General features: G+C 41.5%; 1 protein-coding gene across 1 annotated transcript; it reads left to right on the top strand.

Moving 5' to 3' along the window:
* Positions 1–4306: 4306 nt before the first annotated feature.
* Positions 4307–23291, top strand: LOC308391394 (uncharacterized protein). Its single transcript, XM_080874021.1, has 12 exons — positions 4307–4757; positions 5451–6307; positions 6443–6623; positions 7253–7392; positions 14601–15166; positions 15291–15564; positions 15676–15871; positions 17048–17232; positions 17631–17726; positions 18055–18219; positions 20256–20349; positions 22013–23291. Exons 2-12 carry the CDS (start codon positions 5485–5487, stop codon positions 22074–22076), a joined length of 2784 nt encoding a protein of 927 aa, XP_080730147.1. The 5' UTR covers positions 4307–4757; positions 5451–5484; the 3' UTR covers positions 22077–23291.
* Positions 23292–24155: the final 864 nt, after the last annotated feature.

Raw genomic sequence — 24155 nt, 5'->3', positions numbered from 1 at the left:
GGACTGAGACAAAATGAAAAACTGTGGTCAGACCTCTGGAGTAACAAGGAGAGAGAGCCTGCAGCTTATAGTCAGTGCTCCGTTTTTAAAGCCTGCATTTCTGATGGCACTTGTGTCTGTAAAGTTGACATCATATACAGGTTTTAGAACAACATATGTTCCCATTCAGATGATTACTTTTTCAGGGTAGGTCTTGTAAATTTCACCAAAACAATGCTAAACTCCATACTGCATGTATAACAACACCGTGGTTTTGCAGTAATAGAGTCTGGATGGTGAACTGCCCTGCCTGCAGTCAGGACCTGAAAACATTTGTCCATCAAGAAACAAGAACTATGACTAAGAAGTCCCAGGACTGTTGTGAAGCTACTGGTCTTAGTTCTCAGAGGTTTATGGACTATTGTTAAAGAAGAGCAGGTGCTCCAGTTTTTTGTTCTTCTTGTTGTTTTTTAGAGATATGTTACTTCCATCAAATTCAAGCTGAGTCAACAGTTTTCTTAAACTCGTTTGTTTGTTAACCTTCTGTGTTCTGTTGTGAGGGGTTTATGAGATAAGCAAATCATTGCATTCTGTTCTTATTTACATTTTACCCAGCACCTCAAATTATTTGGAACTGGAGTTTATTATCATTTTCTAGTTTATTCTGATTTTGTATTAGTTCTTTGGGTTTGGTTGTCACATTTATTATCCCTACCTGTGTCTTCCCTCTGTGCTCTGTTCGGGTGCCTGAGTTTTGTGTTGTAAAACAGTCTGTGCGTTTCCTGTTTTACTTTGTAGGTCTGTGTCTCGTTATGCCCATTAGTTCCAGCTGTGTCCCCTCCTGTGTGCTATTTCCTGATTACCTGGTGTGTGTATTTATAGTATGTGTCTGCCTGTGCTCCTCGTTGCGTTGTCTGCATTTCTCTGCATCCTTTTGGTATATCACCGTGGCGCTCTGGTCCTCGCCTCGTGTCCTCTGTTTGTGTTAGTTTTCCCAGTTTAGGTTTCTGTTCAGTTCTGCCCTCACCTTGGGTTTTTCACTGTAAATAAATCTCCACCTGCACCTCCACTGCCATCTGCATCTTGGGTCCTCGTTCATTCCACCACACGACTGCTGCCCCAGCCGTGACAGTAATGCCATCTTTAAACACTAACAGTGCACAACTGACAGACATCAGAAATCATCAGTAGTATTTATTTGCAATAAAATTAATCTTTATTCTTTAATTCCTGCCGTCAGGTGTTAGTTGAAGACTCAACAATTGTAATAAATATACAGTACCCTTGAGGTTTGACTGTCACATATAATCCTGGGGCTGTCTTAAATGTTAGAGTAATTAACTACTCCACCACTATTCATTTATCTGGTGAAAGGATTTCATAAGAATTGTGGTTTAGAAAGTTTAAAGAAATCCCCACGAAGGAAATGCTCTTAGATTGACTTCAGCAGGTTATATTCTGCTCTGAAGTTCCCTCAGGTTAATCACTCTGCATCCGAGCACAGCTTTGAGCTTCGGTGTGAGGAGTAATTCTAATAATGCAATACTGCAACGTGCCTTGCTTTGAGCTGCAGGTGGCCCTCTGTGTTGAGTCCGGGCTAGGATGCTCTGTGGTTTTATTAGACCGTGCTCGCTCTGGCATTTGCACCACACTCCCAGTGGATGAAAATATCCTACCAAGCATGCTTTTGCTTTTGCTGGCCCTCACATTCATCTGATGGCTGTGCTCAGATCCAACACTCACATCCAGTCGATGTCACAGTCTTTGCTGTGATCGGAAAGTGACACGACAGCACACTCGTCTGAAATAAAAATGTGCTGTCCTGCTGTACACTTTTACACCACTAGTTTTTGTTTCTCTGATGAGTAAATACACCAGATTCAAGGAAACACAGGGGTCAAGGTCTATGAGTAAGAAGACTTCGTATTACACTGAACGGGTATTTTAAAACTATACATAATTAATAGTTTACTAGATTGGTTACCTCTAAGAATTAACTGAAACCCAATTATCTCACTTAAAGACTCTTCTGGACAAATGAGCCCGGCATTAAATCTTCATGTTAATTCAATCCATCTCCAGTGGTATGCATCCCAGCATAGCATACTGTCTTTCCATATTATCTGTGAGGAAGAGCATTTTCCACCACAGGCAGGGGCCCGGTGATGAATCAGAGGCGATGACATCTAAATCGTGAGTCATCAAAACAAACCAGCCAAATGAATTAGATGTACCTTGTCAATGGGCTGACTCCTGAAAAGAGAGCACCCCTTTTGACAGCAATTCAAATGCTTGCTCTGTGGTAAAAAAAAAACTTTAAAAAAAACACACCGTGTGCACACCACAAACAAAACGCGTACATCATTAACATTTCAACTGACCTTTTTCTGTGTCAAAATACACCCGGTGATGTCAAATAGCATCACACACACACAGAGGCACACAAACACCAGGAAATACCACCCACCCTTGAATCAGAGTCACGTTTAAAAGGCTTCACTTCAGGGAGCCACAGTTATTAAAGACACTTTTGCTTATTTTCCCCCAGCTGACAGTCTCATTTCATCTTCGGTGCAACCCATCAGACACACTCCAATGATTATAGGGCCATCTTGTGGTGCTCATAGGCAATAAACCCAGTCACCAAGCACTTCAAAAACACCTCTAAAGTCTTAAAAACAGGACGAAGAGTGTGCTTTTAATGATGATGAGCAAAAATCACGGGAGTTGCTCCAAGTTAAGTCTTCATTTCATGTTGAACATCCAAGCTTGCCACATATCTAATGTGTGATATGCATCATCTCCACTCCCCTTTTGGCAGCTCATATTTTTAGATTAGGTTGCGTGATCTTCCTGACACCTTCATCTTTCCCCATCCTCCCACCTCCCAAATAATGCCGTCATATGACTACCTGCATAGGAAATATCATTAGAAAAGAATTTTCTCAGTTTTTTCTCTTTTTCCTGCCTCTAACATCGCCACATACACAACAATAATCTCCCTTTTTACTCATAAATGTGTCTTTAATGATGTAATCTCATTCACCTGAGCTCAAGGTGCAACAACCCCAAATCCAACTGTATTTCAAATTTATTACAGTCACACTGGGACAACGTTTGCTACAACAGATGCTGATGTTCATAAAGTGAAACTAATGTAGGTGTGGCTGGGAAAAAATTAGTCATTTAAGGGTGGCATATAAACATGAGATTCAAACTAAAAAAAAGAAAAAGTTCAATCATACTTCCATATTTAGTTTTAAATTTAAATTAAGAGAAATTTGTAAAAGATAAAAAGAAACCTATTGCTTAACACTTACTGCTAAACCAGTCGCCCTAATAAAAATATATATTAGGAAAGGGAAAAAAAGGGGGGAAAAGAATACGCACTTTCATCATAACAAAAACACCCAACTGCAGTAATTGTGCAATTTCTAGAGAGCAGAAATGAAACTGTCTCATTCACTCTCTGTATTACACAAACAGTGTCCTTGGACTCGGTTGGTGTGGTCAGTTTTGTATCAGATGATTCCTCTGGGAGCTCAAATCCCAGCAGAAGGCTGCGGGAGTAGCGAGGGTGAAAGTACCACAGTAACTTTGGTGTTTGGGGACTTTCATTTCCACAAATGTTAACCCTCTTCAGACACCCTGAGTAGCATTGAAAGAAAGGGGAAGAAAACTTGTACAGAGGAAATTTAAAGTTAAAGAAATATCCTGAAATAATCATTAAGATTACTATCATTTAGACCGATTTTATTTTAGTAACTTCTCTGTTACTTTTCTTGAAAGTTAAGTAAAGTTTATTTATAAAGCACTTTTCACAGATATGTAGTAATAATACAAACTATGAATAACTGCAATAAAATATAATAGAAAATCAATAGATAGATAGATCCAAGTTGGTGTTTAATTTTATACAAATTATGTTGTTTATTTACATTTGGAGGGCACTGGCTATATATGAATATAATGATTTATATTATTTGAAAAATGAAGCAACCTGGCACATTATTAAGCCGGGGCTTTTGTTGTGGGGGTCAGGGGCCCCATGTCAGTGGTCTGCTTGGCCCAGTTGGTGATCCAGCTTTGTATTCATCTCCCCGTGAGTTTTTGTTATGCCTATGCCCAAAAACAAATTTATTGTTGTGCATGAGGCGTATATAACTAGATATACCTGCTCGGCTTTCTAGTCCACAGAAATGCTTGTGAAGTTGTGCTTTTTAATGAACTTCTCTTTAAAAGACAAACCAGCAGTAAACAGTAAACCTGGCGCTGGGAGGGACTTGTGCTTTCATTGAAGTGTTACTGAAGCCACTCTCCCCTAGTTCACAGAGCGGGGTCAGGGGCCCCCTTCAGGTCTTTGAAGGCGTCTTTCGCGGAAGATTATTAGGCTGCAGACAGTCAGTCAGACAGACATATTTACAGCATTCACACACAGCTGCGGACTAATTTTGTTTCTTGTTTTTTCCTTCCTGCTAGCACTGCGTCTCTCTGTTTCTTTCTTTATTTCTGTTTTTTTACTGGCGTTTTGTCCTCAGCTGCGACTGGCCTGAGCCTCCCTGGCAGGCATCATCCCCCTCAGTCAGTCTGACCGCCCACAGCACGGTGGTGTCGGAGGTGGGGGGAGAAAGTGCTGCTTTGTGAATGACGGGAGCGGCAGAGCACAGAAAACAAACTTTAGCAATAATATTTCCGACGGGGAGGTGATTTTACATCCACTCGAGAAGTTTGAGCTGTCGAACCAGCGACACCTGGACGAAGAGGACCGAGAAAAATCTGTAAGTCGCGACGCTTTTTAGGACCTTGTGTGGCAATGATAGAAATCAGATTGACAGCCTTTTTTTTCTTCTTCTTCTTTTCGACGGAAAGATGCATGCATAGCAGCCTAACCGTGACCGGAATAACTGCAGTGAGATGCGAGATAATTTGGTGAAAGAATTTAACTCCACAGGCGTTTTTCCCCTCCTCTCTCCAACCAAGAAGAGTGACTGCCGTGCAATCTAATGTAGTCTCCCTAACACACATTTAAAAAAAAATAACTAAAAGCTAATGTTAAATACTGTGAAGATTAAGCTTTAGATTGACTCAGAAATGGGATAAGTAAATAAGAAAGGCTGGGAAGGCTGATGCCTCTCTCGTATAGTTCAAAGTATATGTGGCTGTTTAGTTTCTTAATCCCATTTATTCACTTGTGTGGCATTTCATCGTTTCACGCAAAGTTTCCCTCTGCTTGCCTCTGCGTTTCGCAACAATTCATGACTCATTCAGAAGACGTGCATTCCCACTGTCACCATGAACGAAAAAAAAAAAAATACACTCATAGAGGACTCATTCATGATGTTATGAGGCTTCTCCTCAAGTGGTGAACAACTGTGAAATGTCACTCAGGCTTATTAATACTCCTTAACTAAGTTTATTTCACTGAGGAATGCAACTGGTGGTCTCCCCCCCTCTTTTTTTTGTCTTTGCAGAAGCTTCCGAGCTGCTTCAGTGAAGCTGTGAACCATGGCGGTCGGTCTAGCCTGCGTTGCCTGTCTCTGCCTGGTGGTGATGGTTGGAGGTGACCCCTGCCTCATCATCAGCGAGATCAATGCTGACAACCCAAGACTGGACACCACTGAGTTCGTGGAGTTGTATCACACCAGCGGACAGCGGGCCCCGCTGGACGGGTACACCCTCGTGTTCTATAATGGAAACGGAAATATAGCCTACAAGGTGCTGGACCTCAAGGGCCACAGCACGGATGACAGAGGTTTCTTCTTGGTGGGCTCGGTGGACATGCTCCCCAAACCGGCCATCCTCCTGCCGCCAAACACAGTCCAGAACGGCCCGGACGCCATTGTCCTCTACCGCACACCTGCCGCTCGCTATAATGAGAAGATGAACGTCACGGCTGTTGGGTTAGTGGATGCCGTCGTCTACATGACCCGCCGTACTGGAGGTGCAGAGTTCCTCGCGGAGATGCTCACGCCCGGGGAGCCGGCTTTCGTCGAGGATGAAATGGCGCTCGAGGGGGACGAATCAATCGAAAGGTGCCTGCTGTCTGAAGATCGGTGGGGCTTTCAGGTGTCCTCACCCTCCCCTGGTCAGCGAAACAACTGCACCCCTCCTACTGCTCCGTTGACCATCCCTTTAATTACTGAGCTGAAGCTAGGTGGAGGGCAGGTGGAAGGGCTGGTGGAGCTGACGGAGGCTCCGTCTGCAGGTTCTCTGGTACTGGTAGTGTGGGATGGGAAAACAGACCGGGTCAGTGTCAGCGTGGACGTGGATGTGGACACCTCCAGGAACGGGTTGATCTCTGTAACCATAGAGAAGAGCTACATGAAAGGTCAGTGTGTACTGATCCAGTGGCTTTTTTATTGTAGTTTAAGCTTATTGTTTGTGGGTCTAGGTTTCTTCTGCTTTTGTAGGTTTGTCATGTGCGTTGGTCATTTTTCATTCGTCTTTTCTTATGGCTTCTCAGGAGATGAGTCTGGGGCAGTGGCCATTTACAATGGAAAAGCTACAGACTTTCCTGTAGGCAGTCCACTGAGCCAGATACAGCCTCTAGATGCATTTGTGTATGCCGGACCCGGAAACAAGCCTAGTGCCAACCTCACAGAGACTCTCATACCGGGCAGGCAGCCGTACCAGCTCAGCAACAGGCAAGACTTGTTGACAGTTTAGTGTTTTTTCTCGATTTTAAGCTCAAAAGTAAAACTCTTAAAAAAAGAAAAAATATAAATATATTTGCGTGTGTGTGTGTGTGGATATTTTGACTGTCAGCAATATTCTGTGGTTATTTTTGAGCCAGTAGTTTTGTTGTGCAACATGAGGCTGAGTCACTCAATGGAGGGAAGAGGGTCAGCTTGTGACCAGTGTTCCTCTTTTCTCCACTGTGTGGTCACAGCAGAGCTGTAGTGAAAAGTAGCCTTTGACTTGTGCTGATATTTGCACTTGAATTTGAACACTGCATTTCATTAACACGTCCCTGATAAAAATATGACCGTGTTTTAGAGCTGTTTTAGCTCTGTGTGGATGTACTTAAGTGCTCTGAGCGGATGAATGTATGGTTTACGTGGGAATTCTGACCTACAATCACAGTTATCAAACTTTATGGGATTAATTAGTTCCAAATTCCAAATGACATTTTTCTAAAGCCAAAAATGTCTTAGCCTGATGGAAAAAGTGCATTTAAAATTTAAGGTTTTATTATTGGGTAGCATCAAGAGTTAAATGTGTTTGCCCATAGTTAACTATGATTGCTCTTCATATGATTTCTTTATTTTGTCAGTTTGAGGGAGGGCGGCTTCTATCTCAGTCGCTGTGGTGTGGCTACCTGGGCCAGAGACCCTGGCATCTTCTGGGAGGCTCCACAAACTCCTGGGCTGCCCAACCAGTGCCCCTGGCCAAAAATCTGCCCTCACAGCAATGGTAAGTGTTTTGAATGCTTTCCAGGCATGCATGCATGTTTTTGGATTATTCTAATGGAAAATCTTAAGTGTCGATTATACTCCATTGCAGACACACATAGCTGGAGTCCCGATGGCGATGTAGCAGTTCCTGTTATACTTCTTCAAAGTCCACTTTAGGTCTGCCACCTGTGGCGTGTGCATATTTGGTGTATTGTTGCTGGGTCTACTAATTCAAAATAAAACTATGTAAAAGAAGGTGAACAAAATCTAGAAAACACAGCTCCCATTTAAGCTGGACTAAGGAAAAATTGAAAACTGTCCTGAGACTGGTTTTGGAAATCACACATACCGCATCCTCTTAGTTAAAGAAAAGGAAGAGGAGTATCCTGGTTGTTGTCAGTACACAGTTCAAAGGCCAGCCTGTGTGATGGTATCTGGGTGCATCAGAGCACATGGCACCATTAATGCTGAGTGATACAATAGGGTAAATAAGCATTTGATCCCCTGCTGAATTTGCAAGTTTCCTCGCTTTCCAAGAAATGACCAGTTTCATTTTTTATGGTTGTTTCATTTTAATGGAGAGAAACAGAATATCAACCAAAAATCCAGAAAAAACACATTAGATAAAACTTATAAATAGATTTGCATGTTGTTGAGTGACATAAGTATTTAATCCCCTAAAACCCAGCCAGAATTCTGGCTCGTACAGATTTATTACAATCAGTCAATCAATTACAGATACTCCCGATCTAAGCTCCTTATGTGTATAAAGGACACCTGTCCACAGAATCAATTTCTTCCACCATGGGTAAGAACCAAAGGATGTCAGGGACAATACTGTCAACTTGCACAAGGCTGGAATGAGCTACAAGACCATCAGGAAGAAGCTTTGTAAGAAGAACTGTTGGTGCGATTATTCAGAAATGGATGAAATGTCCATCAGTCGCCCTCAGTCTGGAGCTCAATGCAAGATTTTGCCTCATTGGGTGATGATGACTGTTAGAAAGTTGGTGGATCATCCTAAAACAACAAGGGAGGAGCTTAGTTAGAGATCTTGAAGGCAGCTGGGACCACAGCCACCAAGAACACAAATGCAATCCATTACGCTGAAATGAATTGAAATCTTTCAGCACCTGCGAGGTTCCCCTGCTCAAGTAGGCAGATGTACAGGCCCGTGTTAAGTTTACCAGTTAACATCTATATGGTTCACTGAAGTCTTGGCAGAAAGTGCTGTGGTCAGATGAAGCCAAAATCAAGCATCAACTCCATCCGCCGTGATTGGAGGAAGATAAATGCTAAATATGACCCAAAGAGCACCACAGTCAACGCCCCACAGTTATGGTTGGGGCTGTTTTTCACAATGGACCATGTGCAATAAAATCTTAGACAATAAGCTCCTTCCCTCAATCAGAACGTGGAAGATGGGTCATGGATGGGCCTTCCAGACCCAAAATATACCACTGCAGCACCAAAGGATTGGCTAAAGAAGAAGCACATTAAGGTTAGTGACTTGGCCAGTCTTCAAGCCTCAGTCCTTTAGAAAATCTGTGGAGGGAGCTGAAACTTTGAGTTTCCGAGTGGCAACCAAAAAAACCTAAAGGATTTAGAGTTTCTCTGAAGAGGAGTGACGAACTACAGGAAATGTCTTAGCGCTGTGCTGCCAACAAGGATTTCTCCACCAAGTACTTAGTCATGCTTTGCTTGTGGATCAAGTATTTATTTCACTCAGTGACATGGAAATCAAATTTTTTTCTTTATATTTGGTTGATATTCTCTTTCTGTCCATTATGATTAAACAGGCCATAAAAATTTTAGTTCATTTCTTTGAATGAGCAAACTTACAAATTCATCATAACATGGAATAATTATTTTCCCCATCGTTTATAGCCTGCAGGTTTTAAACTGCCAAACTAAAAAGACTTATTTTCAGGTAAAGGCCTGATGCCACCAAACCACATTTTGCACATATTCCAACAACATGACTCCAGTTGCTAAACTGCGCTGGTTGGAGTCCAGACCTTAGTGCGTCGTGAAACTATAACATGACAAAAGAAACAAGGTTGGATTCATGGTGTATGAAAATCCACGAGTCATAAATAGTAGAACAGACATGTGAATGTATTTATGAGAGAAGACTTTTCTGTGTAGTAAATAATGCAGCTGGCTAAAAATGCTTCATCCTGCTGCTCACCCACCAAGTTTTTGTGGTGCCTTGGTGTGTGGTATCGTGAGGATTTGCCAGTCTCTTCACGCGACGAGTCGTCACATGCACCATCCCAACACAACTGGCAGGAAGGATATCGGTTAGCAGCTTTGACTCCAACAGATGGGAGTGCAGCAAGAAGACGTATTGCCATAATAAAAAAACATCCAATGAGTGTCCATGGGAAAATCTGTGTGAGCTGTTTGCAGGGAAAGACAGTTTTTGATTGTTGAATTCTTTGGCACGTGTAACATAAGGCACTACATGCATAGGCATGCAATCAGGGATGCTTTCAAATTGATTATTTTTTTCTTTTTCATCTCGTCGCAGGAATTTTCCCAAGGAGACGATGAATTTGGTTATTCAGAATTTGCGTGCCGTTAGAGTTGTGACCAGACGTTGATGCAAACGTTGAAATATTATGTTGTTTAGATAAAACTGGAAATGAAAGATTTTATGTAGATGTGATTAGAGGGAAAGCTCAGGAGAAGCTGGAGGTTTATTATCTTGTCTTATGTCCCAAGACAATAACCTAAAGCTCGAAGTGGGATTGTTGAGCATATGTGGCTCAATCATTTCTGATTCTCATGTTTTGTCATGCCAACATGTGCCTTTGATTAGCCGTTATGCATGTTTTTGCAGCAGGGTTGATTTAAAAAAAAAAAAAAAAAAAAATCTATCGGTCTGTCTGTCATTTATTTAAATGTTTTAATTATTTTTTAATTATTATTTTGTTTTATTTTAATATTTTATTGTTATTTTAGTTTAGCTTTATTTGTATTTTCAGTTATTTTTTATTATTAAATATTTTTGTTAAATAAAGGTTATAAGAAAATGGAAAATTGAATGTCTGCTTCACAGGTTATACATAAAACCAAAAAAACTAAATGTCCCACTATTTATAGGAGAGAATCCTTTAATAAAAAAAGGTTACTGCTCACAAAGAAAACAATGCAAGAGTTTTGTCTGTGCAGCTGTTATGTATTTACTTAATTATGACCATGGTGATTCTTCCTCAGGCAGAGATTTGGGTTGTTTATCCTCTGTGACAGTGTGTGGGAACCGTACAACGCCCGCCACTTTGCACATGCTCTGTGTGGTGGTGGCTGCCTAACAAATGCATTGTCTAGGCATGCCTTCACAACCGTTAGGATCAGACAAATAAGAAAGAGCTTTCAAGGAGTTTGTAATTAGTGAGGTCGCAATAATGATAAAAAATCAAATCCATTTCTTTAAGGCCCCAAAATAATTTCAGTTAATCGCTGCTAAAAAAAAAGACAGAAAAGTTGCTGAAGTACTCAAATTACCAAGTGAATATGAAAGCAGTCACACTATGTATGGTGGATGATTTTTTTTTTCTTTTTTTGGGGGGGGGGATAAGTGGTCAATTTGTTTCCTGTTAAGAGTTAAAGTTAGAACTGTAGCCAGTTTGATTGACAGGCATGCAATCATGGCCATGTGGCCATGTGACCTCACCTCATGAGTCACTGAACTGATCATCTCTATTGTGCTGTTGCTGCCTTTTATAGCGTTTTTATGTACTTGCCTGTCAAATATTATGGCTCGCTGTGCGGTACATCCACATGGAACGTGCTAGCATTAGCTAATAACTTAGCAGTGCGTGTCCTCATCCAAATATGGTCAATTCTGGCTTAAAAACAAACAACAAAAAGCCCTGTCATTGTGGCAACAAAACATTGAGGCTTAAAAATCCAAATTTCAGAAACTAGTAGGTAATGTCATGAAGACTGGGTCCATGAGCTGTAAATGTAGTGCATGAATATTTTTCCACAATAACATATCACTAAACTGTAAACCACAACAAATCAGAAAGTGACACATCCAAGAAGTTTAATTAGATGTACACACGTAATCAGACTTTGCAGGAAAGTCTTGACGGTTATAATGATCAGCAACCTTGTGCTTTTTCCATTGTTGGCTGTCATTGGTCAGAGTTCAGTGTGGTGTTTGTATTTCTGCATTGTGAACTTCCAACCTTCTCAGTGAATGTCTTTAAGTTGGTTTTAGGGTAAATTAGGTGTTTACATATCATGATTAATAAGGCAATGAAGATATGAGTTGGTTTTATGGGATATGGCTGTTTATTCTATAGTGGTGGAGCTGATGGATGGAGGGTTTTGTAGCCCCGAGCAGTGTTCTCATTGAGCACCCAGATGGCCATTGGGAAGAAGCTTCTCTTGAGCCTATCCATGTGCATCTCCGGGCTAAAGTAGAGCTTTCCTAAAACAGGCAGCTATCCCGGTGTTTGGGGAAATATGGTCCTCATTAATAAATGATACTCTGTCAGTCTTATTAAGCATGTAGTGCTACAAAAATTCATGTTTTGGTACTTCATTGCAGAAGTCACAGTTTGGGACAAATGCAGATATTTTCACTTTCAGTGTTCTGCTGCGTCCCTAAATGATAACCCACTGCATAAATATTGCATGCGACACACAAACACACACACACACACACACGATCAGCTAATATACTTGTTTTTAAGTTTACATACAAACGTGTTAAACCCAAAGCTTGTCTCTCCTCTACATCACATCAGAATCATCTTTCGCTGCTCATGTAAAAAATATCAATAGAATCTCTCATCTCAAAACAATCAAATATTTTCAGACTGCACAACCTATTTTATCATGTTGGAAACCATTTGTGTGTATTATGTAACACTGGCTGTCATTTAGGTATTAATAGATTGTAGGTTAGGTCTTATTAGCGACTGCTGCAGTAAGTGGTGTAGAAAATAGTGACTATGAATCTTGCGACTGATATATAATAGTCATTAAAAAAGAAATGTTTGTGTTTTGAATAGAATTTTTATAATTCAGTATCCTAATACAGTGGGGCAAAAAAGTATTTAGTCAGCCACCGATTGTGCAAGTTCCCCCACTTAAAATGATGACAGAGGTCAGTAATTTGCACCAGAGGTACACTTCAACTGTGAGAGACAGAATGTGAAAAAAAATCCATGAATCCACATGGTAGGATTTGTAAAGAATTTATCCGTAAATTAGGGTGGAAAATAAGTATTTGGTCACCTCAAACAAGGAAAATCTCTGGCTCTCACAGACCTGTAACGTCTTCTGTAAGAAGCTTTTCTGTCCCCCACTCGTTACCTGTATGAATGGCACCTGTTTGAACTCATCATCTGTATAAAAGACACCTGTCCACAGCCTCAAACAGTCAGACTCCAAACTCCGCCATGGCCAAGACCAAAGAGCTTTCGAAGGACACCAGGAAAAGTATTGTAGACCTGCACCAGACTGGGAAGAGTGAATCTACAATAGGCAAGCAGCTTGGTGTGAAAAAATCAACTGTGGGAGCAATCATCAGAAAATGGAAGACATACAAGACCACTGATAATCTCCCTCGATCTGGGGCTCCACGCAAGATCTCATCCCGTGGGGTCAAAATGATCATGAGAACGGTGAGCACAGATCCCAGAACCACACGGGGGGACCTGGTGAATGACCTGCAGAGAGCTGGGACCAAAGTAACAAAGGTCACCATCAGTAACACACTACAACGGCAGGGAATCAAATCCCGCAGTGCCAGACGTGTTCCGCTGCTGAAGCCAGTGCATGTCCAGGCCCGTCTGAAGTTTGCCAGAGAGCACATGGATGATACAGCAGAGGATTGGGAGAATGTCATGTGGTCAGATGAAACCAAAGTAGAACTTTTTGGTATAAACTCAACTTGTCGTGTTTGGAGGAAGAAGAATACTGAGTTGCATCCCAAGAACACCATACCTACTGTGAAGCATGGGGGTGGAAACATCATGCTATGGGGCTGTTTTTCTGCCAAGGGGACAGGACGACTGATCCGTGTTACGGACAGAATGAATGGGGCCATGTATCGTGAGATTTTGAGCCAAAACCTCCTTCCATCAGTGAGAACTTTGAAGATGAAACGAGGCTGGGTCTTCCAACATGACAATGATCCAAAACACACCGCCCGGGCAACAAAGGAGTGGCTCCGTAAGAAGCATTTGAAAGTCCTGGAGTGGCCTAGCCAGTCTCCAGACCTCAACCCCATAGAAAATCTGTGGCGGGAGTTGAAAGTCCGTGTTGCTCGGCGACAGCCCCAAAACATCACTGCTCTCGAGAAGATCTGCATGGAGGAATGGGCCAAAATACCAGCTACTGTGTGTGCAAACCTGGTAAAGACCTATAGTAAACGTTTGACCTCTGTTATTGCCAACAAAGGTTATGTTACAAAGTATTGAGTTGTATTTTTGTTATTGACCAAATACTTATTTTCCACCCTGATTTACAAATAAATTCTTTACAAATCCTACCATGTGGATTCATGGATTTTTTTTTTTCCACATTCTGTCTCTCACAGTTGAAGTGTACCTCTGGTGCAAATTACTGACCTCTGTCATCATTTTAGGTGGGGGAACTTGCACGATCGGTGGCTGACTAAATACTTTTTTGCCCCACTGTATAAGCATGTACAAGATTTTGAAGACTTTGTGAGATATGCTCTGAATGTGATGCCAACAGTTACCTGTCCAGGTCTGCTGTTGAGGGAATTCCTCTTCATTTGTGGATGAGTGAACTATGAAGCTGTGCAGTGTGTCTGAAGCTGATGAACACATCAATTATTAAATGCATAATAAATATGTTAAGGACGTCCTTACATGTGTTTCCATTGTGCTCTGATGTGCAATCATCTATTTAAGAAGTTTCATATGTTTTATCTGGAATATTTTTAACATTGCTCCATAGTATTTTCCTTCTGAAGCAGCTATGTGATCAGTTTATGTTTCCATTAAGGTTGTTCAGCCCTATGACAAATCAAACCATCTTGAATATGATGACAAACGTGATCATGAGATCACTAGTAGTAGAGGTGACATCATACTTTTATCACGGTGTTATGTTTCATGATTGCGCTGTATGTGGGAGTTTAAGAGGGGACGTCGTCAGCTGTAGGAAAACATCACCTTGTTGCTGAGCTGCAGTGGCCTAATAAATCCCTAATAAATTCCTCCTTTTATGCTCCAGTGGTTCCAGGAGGCACAGACTCGCCGCCTCACCTCCCACCCTGGGGCAACACTGACTTCCTGATCAACGAGCTGAACACTGATACACCCGGCGCAGCTGAGGACGGGGAGTACATCGAGCTGTGGCACCCATCAGGCCGCCGAGTCTCCTTGCAGGACATCTGGATACTGCTCTTCAGTGCGCACAATAACAAACCGTACAGGGAGATCAGCCTGAGCGGACACTTCACCACCTCCAAAGGGTATTTTCTGCTGGGCAGCGACAGGTTGGTGCCAGCCCCATCGCTGCGCCTGCCTCCCAACACCATCCAGAACGGACCAGATGCTGTGGCGCTCTATCGCAGCCCCTTCGGCCCACCGTCGGCCGCGCAGAGGGGAATTCCTACTAAAGGCCTGCTGGATGCTGTGGTTTATCGACAGAGAGGGTCAGACAGGGAGGCACAGGAGCTGAGTAAAGCTCTGACTCCAGGACAGCTGCCACTGCTGGAGGACCCGGAGGTTCTGCCTGGTGATGAGGCCCTTAGCCGTTGTAGAGGCCTTTACCCCTATGACCTGTCTGCTTTTTCAGTGAGTATTAACATTTCAGACAATAAAGCACTAAGTCAGGATTGGGTGGTTTATTATCTTTTCTGTTTTGTCACAGACATTTTTGAAGTTAATATAGGTCTGCGTCTTGTGTCATCCCGTGTAGGTGGCTCCACCAACCCCTCTGAGGGAAAACAGCTGCCCTCGCCCTCCTCCTGCCCCTGACGGTGTGGTTATCAGTGAGGTGGCTAGCAACCACTGGACCAATCACAGCCAGCAGCGGGCCTTTGTGGAGCTTCACGGGCCACCTATGACAGACCTGCAGGGCCTGGTGCTCTCTGTGTTTGACCAGGAGCGTAGTGGGACCGTCATTGCCCTTCCCTTGACCAGATCTATTAACCGGGACGGATTTTACATCATTGGAAATGTCACCGGTGCAGGTGAGAGCAATTGAAGATTTTCTTTCTTAAAACCAACCAAATCTATTTGCCTCTTTGACTCGCCTCACTTTTTTTTTGTCTGTAACCGGTTCACCTTCTCTCTCTGCATAGATCAGACCTTCCCAGAGGGCTCCACGATTCCCGGGCGAGGAGCTGTAGTCCTGTGCTACGACCTATTCAGCATCTGCAGAGCTGGAACTGCTCTGACCAACTCCAGCCTCAGAGATGTGCTTGTGTTCAGTGAGAACCGGCAACTGCTGTCCTCTCTGTCCACCACCAGGGGGAGACAAGTAATCCCAGCTCTCAGGTACACACATGACTCAACACATGAATCACACACTTTATAATTAATGATGGCGCTCAAAACCACAGCTTTGTAGAGATATTTCAAGACTTTGTCATTAAGACAAAAGATGTCCTTATTCACAGGAAAAAAAGATCCAAAGAACATAAAACAACACATTTAAACACAGAAAGTAACCATTTATTTAGCCTTTTCATACGTTTTAAGTAGGCATAGCTGCCTCCATTACTTACTATACAAATATAACTCAGTGAAATATAACCATAGAAACCTGTAGCAAAAATGTTTCCTAATCACAGCAAATGCCATATTTGATTAATCAAAGTCTGTCAGACTTGTCTATGATTTGATCAGAAAAACACATTTCAAACATGCGTCACTTCAGGTAATTGGAGCTGTGAAAATAGAAAGTGAAAGTAGAAACCCAATTTTCTCCAGGTGGTGGTAAAAGGTTCAATCAGGAACAAACAGCTGGAGGCGTGCGTGTGTGTGCGTGTGTGTGTGTGTGTGTGTGTGTGTGTGTGCGTGCGTGCGTGTGTGTGTGTGTTTGTGCTGAACTGTGAAGTTCGGCTCATATTCTATCAGCACAAATTTGGAGAACAAGAGGAATGACTGCCAAATGCAATCAGACATTTGAGACTATACTGTCTGTGTTTAAAGGCTACACCATTCGACCATACAGCAAAGTAATAGTTGTTTTTATTAAGATTTTTTTTTTTTACACTTTCTGGAAAAGATTGGCCTGATGGACAAGTGCAGAGATCAACAGAGGTCAGGGTCCAAGAGGCCTAGCAGAGTGTCTCTGAGACAAGAAGATTGATGAAAAGATTGATAAGCGTCTGAAGTAATGCACACAGTGCAAGTCTTGAGCCACCCCACATATCTAAATATAATTTTTTTCCAAGTGCACTTGAGCAGTGGCTCTCCAGGCTTTCCGAATGTTTTCCAAAGTTTTTCTTTGCTTGGCTGCTTTTTCACTCACTTTCAGCCAAGTCAATAAAACTGACTATTTTCTAAGAAACTGTTTTTTGTTTAGCTGTTTAACACTGACTGAGTCAGACAAGCATTTAAAAATGTACCTAATTGCACCTTTGGCATTTTGAGGAATGTTTGTTCAAATTACTGTCAGTATGTGTACCATTCAAAATCACTGTACTCAAACATGCGCTGTACGTGCAGGTCAGTGGAAGATGGTCCCGTCACACTTAGCCGGTGTTCATGCTGTGAGGTGAGGAGCCCCTCATCCTGGACCACCTCGTCTGCCACACCTCACAGCACCAACCTCTGTCCTAGCTCCACCTTCTCAAGTCAGATTGATCTTTGCCTCGGACCGCTGTCCACTGACTGGCAAGAGCAGGTGGGAGGTAAGGCATCTTAAAATGAACGTTTATAAAAGTAAAAAAAAAAAAATGTTACGGGATATGGAAGCTTACATGAAGTGCCTTATACCTGCATTCTTTCTGACTGCCAGCAGAAGGCAACTCCTGTGTTTGCAAAAAGAAGTCAAAATTTATGAAGAAATGGAAAAACAGTCTGATTTCTCATTTTTGACATAATCAGACATTATTTTCGTGGTAAATTTTATGTTAGTTTGTGCTCATTTTTAGCTTCATTGAACACAATTTAATGCCCATTTTATTTTGTTTGTCAGATTCATCCCTTGCTCGTGGCGTCCGGCTTAAAAATAAATAAATAAATTAATAAAATCAAGATGGTCTCATTATAACGCAGTAACTAAGAGCTCACACTCTGTTTTTCACAGACTGCAGTGGTCTTATCCAGGGGAAGGGGGTCTCTGAGGTGGCAGACTACTTAGAGCAGCGATGTCATTGTGGCATTTCTGCTCTGTATCTCCAAGGTGAGCCACTTTTCCACAAAACCAACCACATTAGGCTCATATTCAATGAAAGACTACAGTAGCTCATCCCTGGTCTTTGAAACAGCTCTAGAAACTTATAGTTGGAGAATGAAATCATTAGGAGATAGGCGGGCTCAGGTGTGGCTTGTTTCCTTTCATCATCATGCCCTATGTCCCTCATAAACACTGAAAAACTGCCACAAATGCTGCTGTTCAATATAAGCTCCAACCTCCCAGGTTTACAGAGTCTATATGTATACAAAAAAATGCACAACCTGAGCAATTTTTTGTAGAAGGTGAAAAATTTGTCTGTCTGTTCTTGTTTAAGGGGCAAACTTTTCTTGTGTGTCTGGCTGGCTGCGAGTTTGGGGGAGCATTCAGGCTCTGTCGGCCCATCAGAGGGCCCTGATCATCCAGACATCGCATATGAACCTGTCGTCCACCCAGGGAGATGTCTGCTCCTCCCCCACTACCGGTCGTTACACAAGCACATGTAAGAATGACCTTGTAGCAGTTCAGCATCATTGTTTCAAAAAGATTAGCTACAGCAATCAGTCAGGACCCTGTAGTCTGCAGTGAAGTGCCCAATTTAGCAGGAAATCAGCAGGAAATCTGCATCATAACCCACCTAGTTGCCTGACGTCCGCCTCCCGAGAAATGGAACTGGCTGGCTGGCACATACCACATGGTAATTAGCATGTAATGCAGCACACATAAGCATAAACGTCATTGACTACTCTAGTAGGCTATGTAAGAAATACGAAGCCTTAATCAGGCATAAGTCTAAACTTCTAAATTTGGTTCTTTGGATCCCAAATTTCACTGCATGAAATCAAAGAAATTTCTTGTGTCTCCACTTGTTTTAAAAGGTAATCGTGGCCTGTCTGATTTTGGCACACAGGAATTTGTTGTAGTCTTTTGACCTCTGGTTCAAAAGGCTCATGTAAGACAGAATTTGCCTCTTTGAAAACAAAAATAAAGCAAGTGTAAATCTGTCAAATGTAAAATAGTGGAAAATGTAAAATCTGGAGAGCAACCAGCCTGCCACGAAGTCTGAAAGTACTTAAAGTAATCATTATGATCCTAAGTGTTAACTGCCATCATGATACTATGTTTAATTACATACAGTTCATTTTTAAAGTACTGTGCTGCCACACTTTACATCCTGGCTTTTATTGTGAACCAGTCGCAGGAAATGTGACAGCTGGTGATTGCTCATCAGAAAGTTATCTAAAAAAAAGTGGAAATGGTCATTTTTAGATTAGAAATGCTGCAGCAGGCTGATTACCTTTATCTTTACTATGTCTTGCTCTCTGCGGGAAATTATTAGATCATATAATTAGATCATTGTGTTTCATGCATGATTTATAAAGGTGAAAGGTGAAGGACCTCCCTAATTAGAATGAAATCTGACCTGCTCTTACCCTTAGTAACATAAAGGAAACGAGAAAGTAACTTCTTATTATGTTATGTTTATATTAATAATAAGTTCTTCTGTTAGTTTAAATGTTGGAACATTATGCATATTTTTTTTATAGTAGGTGCACACTTTACAGTGGTTTAAACAAGAGTATTTTAAAAAGTTCAACATAAGAAGTGAAAGACCCTGGTTTAGATTCAACACAGCAACATTTAAGCCCAAAAATGTAATTATCAATCAAGTAAAGGGTCTTGTGCCTGTGAATTTTGGCAGGGTAAGGAACGATTTATAAAGAACTGATCCCACATACAAATACAAATACATGACTAATAGTACAAAGTGAAAATAGACTGAGGAGAAAATAATTTGCTGTTAATTAAAAACTCTCCACAAGAGACAGTTGGAGTTTCTGTTTCGCTGCCGTATGAAGTATTTCTCGGCTCAGTGTTGCTTGGACTCCTTCTGCTTTGTATTGTGTTCTGTGACCCAGAAAGCTGTGTTTTGCAAAAAGAGATGAGGTTTCTATGCATCAAAATATCTAAATAAAACAAATTCTGTTGCACTTTTAAATTTCCTTCCTAATGTTTAAATTGCTGTTATTCTTCGCTTACGTTTTCAGAAATTGTATGTTATAGCCTTTTAGGTCTGGCCGAAACACAGCAGGACCATAACATCCACCTTCCCAAGGTTCCAAACAGCCACAGAAACAACTTGTTAGAAATGTTCAAATATTTTGTTTGCTTTAGAGATTTATAGAAGTGTAGGAGTTGGAATGAGAATCGGGGCTAGCAGTGGGCAAAACAAATGAATCTGTAAAGTATTATCAGCTAACCAAAGAGCACCAAACAAATCGAACAAATTGCCTCCTTATCTAACATAAGCATGAGAAAACCTTGTCATAGCAAATAGCAGGTCACCCCCTCAAACACCTTCAGACTGGCAAGAGCTGCAGGTGGACACAGGTGTGGCTGGTTGGAACGTGGGAAAGGCGAATGAACCACCTGTCCAGGGCGATGGCTGCGTTGGCTTTTTGCTGCGTGTAGGAGGTTGAATGTTACAACACCAATCACGACCAGGACAGTGTAACTTACCTTTGCTCTTCTTTTTAGCATCTGCCCTGGGGTTACAGATAGGGCTGATAGTAGCTGTGATCCTGGTGCTGGGACTAGGAGCTGCTCTGGTCACGTATTTCTACAGGAGGAGGTAAGATCTCCTGCATCATCTCCCCCTTTCATACTACATATGAATGTAGACATTTTTAAATATCTTATCACAATATGGCAAAAGCCTTTTATGGATGTATTTGCTATATAAATCTTTTCAGAAATTTGTGTAATCGTTTGATTTGTAGTGATTCCTGTGATTTAAAATATGTGTGTCAGAGTTCACTACACCACAATGGGCACTGCTCATTTAGCCAAGACCACGTGTCCAAGTTATAATCCAGCCTTGAGCTCTGACTTTTGGGTGTACGCTTCCAGCTGTGAAAGATTGAGTAAATAACAGTTGTAGTCAGAAGTTTACATGTACTGACTGGTTTTGGAACAGATAAAGCAGGCTAACATTAAGCTGCTGGAACGGCCTTCCCAAAGTCCTGACCTCAAACCTGTTGAAAGTCTGTGGACTACTCTTACAAGCCGGGTCTGTGCCAGGAAACCAACCAACCAATTTAAATGAACTTTGACCACACTTCTTGGCAGAATTGGTAAATATCCAGCCAGAATTATAAGAGAGGCATCTGGCCGAAGTGCTAAGAGACATTTAACAAAATATTAGTTGGTGTCTGTGTTTATCTTTGAGCCTCTATGTATTAGAGGCGGATTAGAGAAAATCCAAAATAAATTCAAACTTGTGCTTCCACTTCTTGTTTATTAAAGTAATTAAACACAACCACTGCACCATGGAGAAAGAGCAATTTAAAGAAATCATTAAAGCCCCAAATTACCATGAAGTTCCTGCTCATCTGAGTGTCTGTAAACGTCTTCTGTAACTATTTATAAAAACTGACCTTCTTCCTGTCAGCACTACTTGTGAAGTTCCATGACTGCTGTAGGACTCCTACTGATTAGATTACATTGAACTCTTTTTAGCCACTTGCATGCATGTGTTTCAATTTAGTTGCAGACCTCAAACTTGCACAGAGTTTGCACAACGTTGCCTGATGAGCTGACCTGAGTTTCATTTTGAGGATTACAGTTCGTAACGAGAGCTACAAGTCAGACACCAGATAGCAGTGTCTAAGCCAGGAGCATGCTTTGTTTTTTGTTTTTTGGTGTGTGTGTGTGTCTCTGTAATAATATCGATCAGGATACAGTTCCTTTGAGTTATGGTACCTGACATATCCTCATCTTTTTTGTGAAACCTTCATTCAGTCACTTCCCACCCTGCTTACCAGAACTGGGTTCCCGCATGGAGGAAGATGAACTGATTATTCAGGATGAATAACTACCACAGGGAGGAAGTAAAACTCACAGGACTATATAAAGACCAGTGATTTAAAAAAAAAAAAAAATGTCAGGAAATGACTTCACAGAAATCCATTGCTCTGCGACTTTCTCCTCTAAATGAAATTCACGAGCTAAGGGGTCACCGTTAGGACTAGCAGGAGTGCTGGAGTCCTAGAACTTTCTGATCACACATTTTTATGCATTATTAGAGGTATATTAAGTGTATCAAAGAGTGAAACAACACAAGAGCAGATTTAAGGTTCAAACATCCACATTTTCAGGTTTATGGATTGCAGAATTTAGGTGAAAACCCTTCAGTATGTCTTATATTTCTTCAGCTACATCTAAAAGACACTTTTTGTCAGCTGTTTAAAAAATAAAAGTTTTACATTTTGTAACGCTGCTGTGTGCTTTCCCAGGCGTCCTCTGGACTATTACACCATGGAGCTGAGTGAGCACGGGGAGGGACTGTCTGATCTATAATCCAGGCTTTGGGCCAGCGGCTTTTTGCATGTGGTAGTGGCCACGTGCAGGGGAGGACTTCAGCAGAGAGAGAGAGCTACTGTGGGTAATCAAAGGGTTAATTTGACCTGTGGGTAACTAAATGTGCGGCTGTTGTGAAACAAACGCCACAAAGTGTCCTTCTGTCAAAATGACTTGTAATTGTTAACTATGTGGTTGCATCCAGTGTGTGCATGACGTGACATTTTATAGCTTCAGTGACATGAAATTAGGCAACCAGTGTGCTGCGTTTTAAAAGTCATAACATTCTTCTTCTTCTTCTTTTTCCTAAGAATCGATGTGCAACCTTTGCCTGTGAACAGTGCTGGTTTCTACTTTTAAAAGAAAGGAAGATATAAGAAAGGGATTTATTTTTAAGTACTTGAGTCCTAAATTGTTTTTCTTTTGCTATGAATGAAGCTTTTAAATTAAGACATTTAAAACAACAATGCTTCTGATTTCTGCAGGAATGCCTGCTGGCACTAAAGTGTTTTTAACACCAGGCTGTATAACAAGATTACATTCTGTTCATGTCTTATGTTTTTGACTTCCTGCCTTGTTTTTCTGCTCTATATTTTGATAGATGACTTTGAACTGTAGTCAAAGGGCCTGATTGCCCTTTAAATGTGAATGTCTCTAACCTGTAATGAGTGTCTGTAACCACTTTTGTACTCTTGGTCAAAGAAAACTGTTTACAGTGTCTCGTTTTTGAAAATTAGAAGAAGGGATTGTGCGAGACGTATGAAGTAATTCCTTAAATGGGGAGAATTTGTTTATAAGAGATGAAATATTGCTTATTCTGTGTTTCGCTTGTGTTCTTAGTGGCTCGGAAACCGCTCTTGTGCCTTTGCCCGGTGTTTCGTTTGATCAGTTGTTTCTCCACTTAATAGAGGGGACAGCACAAGTTAGAGATAAGTGTCAGTACTACAAATATGACGTTGATATTCTCAGGGGGGGAAGACATTCTTAGCAGTCTGAAATGATAAGTTATTGCAGGGATGCAGAGAGAATTTTATCAGTTGAGTTAGTTTGAGTTCACTTTTAATAGATTATAAATATCAGACCTAAAATAGTCAAAATTGCCAAGATAATGTGCCCTGAATGAGCATGTGTATGCTGTTTTTGATAGCGTTGAAGTGCTGTTTGCCTCTTTGTGTTGCTTTTCTCATCAATGAAATGACCCCACCCCCACCTCCCTGTACCTTTCTCGTCAACTCTAATCTCACAGTAACATTTCTTAATACAACCATGTAAAGCTACATCAGTCCTGTCAAATAGGATTTCAGTCAGGGCCACTATAGTTAAAAGAAAACCTTTTTTTTTTTTTTTTACGTAGCTCTAGATAAGCTTGTAAATAAGTGGAAAGCCAGAGCTGGGGAGAGCAGCAGCAAGATCTGCGTCAGAAACAGCATGAAGAAGGAGGAGCTGTGGGTGGAGGTTTGCACATGCAACGGCAAGTGTATGAAGGCTAAAGCAGCTTGAGTAGCGTGGCCTAAGTGAGGCTGGATGCACAGAACGGTATCAGCTGTGCCATCAGCTGATGTGACGTGGGCTCGCACTGAGATCAGATGTGAGGCCGAGCTAGACTTCGTGGGCTACTGTGCTTGATTTATTTTAGAGATGCGCTGCTGCTTTCGTGCAACTTCTTTTCTTTTACATCAATTTAGCCAAGTCAAGGCAATTTAAGGTTTTTTGTTTGTTTTTGTTTTTTTTAAGCGTTCGCAGTGATTTAGTGGTGTGGCTTTCCACCTTTTAATGCCCGTTAAATGTCTTTTCTGGTATATTTTAGGTTTTTGTGAAACGCAGTGCATGTTGATAGGTTAGAAAATGAAAAGACAGGATGAAGAAGCTGCTCTTCAAGATTACAGATTATACACGGACATGCAAATGAGCTCGCCGCCGAGTGCAACTTTGATGTCTCTAACCTAAAATAAACTATTGTGAGAAAATGGCTCATGCAACACTACTGCGTGTCGGCTTCTTGCTTTACAAATCTGAGCTGACTCATTCACAGAGTCGGGTTTTTGCAGTATTCAAAGTCTAACAAAACTAGGAGTGAAA

Source organism: Rhamphochromis sp. 'chilingali', assembly GCF_963969265.1.
Source record: "Rhamphochromis sp. 'chilingali' genome assembly, chromosome: 22".
Taxonomy (NCBI): domain Eukaryota; kingdom Metazoa; phylum Chordata; class Actinopteri; order Cichliformes; family Cichlidae; genus Rhamphochromis; species Rhamphochromis sp. 'chilingali'.
The sequence above is the reverse complement of the archived record's forward strand: the minus strand, read 5'-3'. Positions and strand labels throughout refer to the sequence as shown.

Excerpts from the sequence above, each read along its gene's own strand:
- LOC308391394 (XM_080874021.1), top strand. The coding sequence starts at position 5,485 with ATGGCGGTCGGTCTAGCCTGCGTTGCCTGTCTCTGCCTGGTGGTGATG. Across the intron at positions 6,308-6,442 it reads AGAGAAGAGCTACATGAAAG|GAGATGAGTCTGGGGCAGTG; the intron begins GTCAGTGTGTAC and ends ATGGCTTCTCAG. Across the intron at positions 7,393-14,600 it reads AATCTGCCCTCACAGCAATG|TGGTTCCAGGAGGCACAGAC; the intron begins GTAAGTGTTTTG and ends TTTATGCTCCAG.